This window comes from Heloderma suspectum, chromosome 3 (assembly GCF_057233095.1).
Source record: "Heloderma suspectum isolate Gila_16-S chromosome 3, 16-S_ref, whole genome shotgun sequence".
NCBI lineage: Eukaryota > Metazoa > Chordata > Lepidosauria > Squamata > Helodermatidae > Heloderma > Heloderma suspectum.
Window position 1 is genome coordinate 299414419 of NC_139460.1, and position 5477 is coordinate 299419895.

Below are 5477 nucleotides of genomic sequence, written 5' to 3' on the forward strand. Positions count from 1 at the left end.
TTACACTAAGGGTTTTACCACACAGAGTCTTTTTTTGCTTTTAGGCAGTATCTGTACCGGGTTTTGTTTTCTGCAGTTTTGCAACTCACAATCCACACCAAGCCCCCCTTTTCTTGGTGGGCATAGTGGGATTTCCCATCCACAAAATTGGGGGGGGGGAGTCCATGACAGAATGTGTCCAAGTGTCATTTCCCTCCCCCCCCCTTGCCAATACTATTGCTCTGTACCCTTCCCACAGTACCCTTTCTCCATTCTGGGCATGAACATTGGTGAGTGTAACTTGCTTGTGCACCCCACTTTTCTAAAACAAAAATGTTTTTTGACTGGAATTGCAGTATTTCAGAATTCTTTCATTGAAAAATATGGACTACACAGCTTTCCTACGTCTGCTAACTTCCTGTTCAGTTTCCCAACAAACAGGGCTGCTGGAAAGGGATCCCACTGACAGGTGGCTGAGAGCAGACTCATAAGATTCCTCTCTCCCTGTGTTGTGAAAAGAAAGCCTCAGCGCACGCCCCCCATCATCACAAAGCTGTTTCACACAATCTTAATTTTTAAATTAAATTTATAGTCCTTGGGCAGGTCTATTCTTCTGTAACATCGCTAATATACATTAAAAAAAGCATCAAAGCAAACTAAAAAAAGTTAAGCTAGTGATTTCAGTACTGGTGCTAAACAAATGTTCCAGAGTAGAGCAGCCAAAGCAACAATTAATTGATTCCTAATGCCATTTTGAAGAGCTGGAAGGAGCTGCAGGACATGGGTCTACAATAAGAAATACAGGACAAGCAATCAGGAAAGGAGTGGCATTTCTAACAGGTCATCCTCCTTCCCCCAGGACCATTTCCTCCCACCCTGTTTCCATTCCGCATTTTCCTGTCCGCACCATCAAAGAAAATTTGCAGGTATTCTGCTCCTTCTCTCCTTAACAGATTTTCTGATTTTCTGCCTTAAGCAAAAAGTCAGGAGAATTGCTGGGAAAATGCAGGTGGATTACCAAAGGAAGATGAGATTATCTTGATCACTCGTGAAATATGAAGGAATTAGCCATGATGATTCCTCAGTAAGTCCTCATCTGGAAAAACTCTAATTTACTAAAGTTAAATTTACTAAAATGCAGCAAAATAATATTTCTCAAAAATAATGCAAAGGAGCAAAAACAATAAACTGGACTAGTATAAATATGTCCTCAGTCCAAAGAACATGTTGAAGTATCAGATTTAACAGGCTGACTTTCTATCCAGACCAAGCCTGTACAGTCTACTGCCTTGGTCAGATAAAGCGAGATTAATGTTGCTTGAAAATAGCAAAAGCTTCTTGCTTAGATTTCATGAAGGACTTTGCAAACAATGCCACTTTCCTGAATGCTTCCAACAGGCCTTCCCCAGTAATTGCACAACAGGGCTGTACATACCAGTTTCGGTCATAGCAATGCTTCTTTACGTTGAGTCTCCTGGTTATTTCCTCAGCACTCAAAGCTCCAGGAAGATCCTGCTTGTTTGCTAGCACAACCACAGGCATGTTCTTTGTCCTGTCATTCCTCAAAATAAGCTCCAGTTCTTTCTTTGACTCTTCCAAGCGCTGCTTGTCAGTACTGTCCACAACATAGACCAGGCCATGTATGTTTTCCAAATAGTTGCCCCAAATGCTCCTCATTTTGTGCTGTCCTCCAACATCCCAGAGGGTTATGGCAATATTTTTTCCTGTTTCAATCATCTCCACGTTGAAACCGATTGTTGGTGAGGTTAGGAAGACATCATTAAATTTTAGCTTGTACAACAGCGTAGATTTTCCTGCTGAATCAAGCCCAAGCATTAGAATCTGGACTTGTTTGGCTTTAGACTGTTTAGAATTTATGAGGCCCATTTTCTCCACAAGATGTTGTAGCTTCTTTAAAAAAACAACAACCTTATTTATTAGGCTGATTTCAATTTTTTGTGCGCAGTGATCTGTTTTCTGTGTGTCTCAGAGGAAGGTTGGCAAGCAAAGAAGGAAAATAGGAGATCAGGCTTGTGCTATGTAACAAGAATAACAACATTCATGTAGTTGTCCTGTGACTTTATCAGTGTTGCAGTATGCAAACAGAATCTTATTAAAATACAACCTTCACTGCCTATTTAGAGGGTGTAGCTTAATTAAACAATGCTGAATCACACAAGCCAAAGGTTGATCAGTGACAAAGTTGGCTGTATACAAAGATTTTATACTTACGTTTTCTCTTTAATATCACTCATAATATGTAGGCAGGTTTAGTTTTGCAATGCAGTTCTTACAAAACCACTGTTACATTCTTAGGCTTTGCTTGTATTGCTCAAACATCTGCAATTGCCAATGATGTCAAAAATTCAACCCGATTTTTGAAGCTTTCTCTGGTTACCCTTGCAAAGTCATCTCGTCATGTGTGTCTGTTGTTGTGGACATTTTTTCAACTGCTCTGCCCAGTGGACATGAAATAACTTACCGCTGCCCTTTGCCTCCTCTTCCCCAAGAGGTCTATGACAGTTCAATACTGATAGCCAAGTTGCTATGGATCAAGAAGCTGTCAGAGGAAAGGGTGCAGCAAGACAGTAGCACGAAACCAATACAAGGAGGTTCATTATGAAGACATTGAGGGCTTCACTGAGGAGCTAGATCTCACACCTCTATCAAGACAAGTATACAAGTAGCCCCCTGACTATTGCAGACTGCATATAGCAGATATAGGGATTTTGACTGATTGAACTCCCTAATTGTTGAACTATTTCTTCAACATCCAGTTTTCAAAGAATTTTCAAAGAATTAGGGACTAATTGCTAAGTCTGGCAGACTTCAGCCTATTGGTGCAAAAGACACTGCTACCTAAAATATAAGAGGTAGGCCACCCTGGGGGTGGTGAGGAGCAGCAAGCTTCTGTTTAGGTTATATATAGATTTTGACTGGTGAGCTCACCATAGAAGTATATTTACCATGTTTTGTTTAAACATTCCATATTTTTCTTGGATTGAGCTCAAAGCTAGCCGTTTCTGTGAATTTGTAGCAGAAGCTGGCTGTACATAGCTTTGATTGGCTGGAACCAGGATCCTCATGAAATTACCTCTCCAGCTCAGTTTTTCAACTGTTTTAGAACTGATTATCATAGAGGTAGCTGTGTTGCAGCAAAAACAACATAGAGACCTGTGGCAGGTTAAAGACAAACAAATTATTCTGGCATAAGCTTTCATGGACATTGTCCAGTTCATCAGATGCATGAAGTGTTAACCCCAAATTGGCAAATTTGCCAATACGCATGCTGAGGGGGTGGGGAGATGTAAACTCTGTTGTCAGAGGGAATTGAAATATAAAAAAGTATAGACAGTGATTACCTTAACAGCTGCCACTCACAAAATGTTGTTAGGTGACAACACGGACATTTATTTATTTATTTTATTAAATGTATTAATCGCCCATCTGGCTGGTCACCCAGCCACTCTGGGTGATGTATAGCATATAATAAAACAGTTTAAAACAATAAAATTCTACAATAAAAACATTTTCTAAAATACCCTAACCCACCCCAAATGCCTGCCTGAACAACCACGTTTTTAATGCATGGCGGAAGCTCATTAAAGAGGGGGCATGGCGGAGTTCCCTAGGGAGGGAGTTCCACAGAGTGGGAGCCACCACAGAAAAGGCCCTCTCCCTCGTCCCCACCAGCCTAGCTGTCCTGGCTGATGGGACAGAGGGAAGGCCATCCGAGGATGATCTTGTTAAGTGCCCTGTCTGGTGTTGCTGGAGGTGCTCCTTAAGATAGGCTGCGCCGGAACCATATAGGGTTTTAAAGGTCAAAACCAACACCTTGAATTTGGCCCGGAAAACAACTGCTAACCAGTGCAACTCCTTCAGCACTCGAGTGATGTGATCTCGCCGGCGGCTGCCTTTAATCAGGCGAGCCGCCGCGTTCTGTACCAGCTGCAGCTTCCGAACTGTCTTCAAGGGTAACCCCATGTAGAGCGCATTACAGTAGTCTAAACGAGAGGAGACCAGGGCATGTACTACCGATGGGAGCAGATGGTCGGGAAGGAAGGGGTGCAGCCGCTGTATCAGATGGAGTTGATACAGTGCTGTCCGGCTCACAGCTGACACCTGAGCCTCCATGGACAGCTGGGAGTCCACAATGACCCCCAGGCTGCGGACCTGGTCTTTCAAGGGTAGCTATACCCCATTCAAAACCAGGTCAACATCCCCCAGCCTCCTCTTGTCTCCCACCAAAAGTACCTCCGTCTTGTCAGGGTTCAGCTTCAGCTTATTCCTCCCCATCCAGCCACTCACCGTCTCCAGACATTTGGACAGAGATTCTACGGCCAACCTTGGTGAAGATTTGAATGAGAGGTAGAGCTGCGTGTCATCCGCATACTGATGACACTGCACCCCAAACCTCCTGATGATAGCCCCCAGCAGCTTCACATAGATATTAAATAGCATTGGGGAGAGGAAGGAACCCTGTGGCACCCCACAAGTGAGCGGCCACGGGTCCAAAACCTCCTCTCCTAGTGCTGCCCTCTGATACCTGCCGGAAAGGAAGGACCGGAACCACCGCAATACAGTGTCTCCAATGCCCAACCCCTCCAGGCGGTCCAGGAGGATACCGTGGTCAACAGTATCAAAAGCGGCTGAGAGGTCAAGGAGAACAAGGAAGGAGCATTCACCCCTGTCCAGAGCCCACCTCATATCATCCACCAAGGCGACCAAGGCCGTTTGTGTCCCATGCCCAAGCCTGAAGCCTGACTGAAATGGGTCTAGATAATCGGTTTCTTCCAAGTGTACTTTCAACTGCATCGCCACCACCTGCACAATCACCTTGCCCAAAAATGGCAGATTTGAGACTGGGCGAAAGTTGTTCAGAACTTGGGGATCCAAGGAGGGCTTCTTTAAGAGCAGTCTTATCACTGCCTCCTTGAGGGCTGATGGCATCACTCCCTCCTCAAGGGAGGCGTTCACCACCGCTCTGATCCCCTCACCCAGTCTCTCTCTGCAGCCCATAATGCTTGCAATGGTGAGCCGATTAACATATGTAGTGTGATAAAACAAACAAACATTTGTCCTTATTCAAACCACAATAAATAGAATGTAATCTCTTGATGAATTGTACTTCAGCACACATACACACCCATCAATACACACATGTATGCAAGTTTTATTAAACAAAACAGTCACCTCGCATAATTAAATGGAGAAAGTAAAGATGAGCATCTGCAAGTGATAGTTATTTCTCATCACGGAGGCAATGGAGCTTCACTCTAAATAAATGCAGACAGGATTGAACCATTACAAGCATGCACCACAAACCAGACAGAAAACATATAATGTGATGAGACATCATTAATGTATCTTTCAAAATTGCTATTTTATTTGCTGTGTTCGCTCAGGAAGGAGTTAGTTTCTTTCATGCAAGGGAGGAACGTACAGAAGGGAAGGAGTTAACTTCAAAATCTGCTGTGATTCAAATAATACAATAGGGA

At 43.6% G+C, this 5477-nt stretch overlaps 1 protein-coding gene across 1 annotated transcript; it reads right to left on the reverse strand.

Moving 5' to 3' along the window:
- Positions 1-561: 561 nt before the first annotated feature.
- Positions 562-1866, reverse strand: ARL14 (ARF like GTPase 14). Its single transcript, XM_084842056.1, has one exon. The coding sequence runs from the start codon at positions 1864-1866 to the stop codon at positions 1288-1290; it is 579 nt and encodes a 192-aa protein (XP_084698182.1). The 3' UTR covers positions 562-1287.
- Between the last annotated feature and the right edge of the window lie 3611 nt (positions 1867-5477).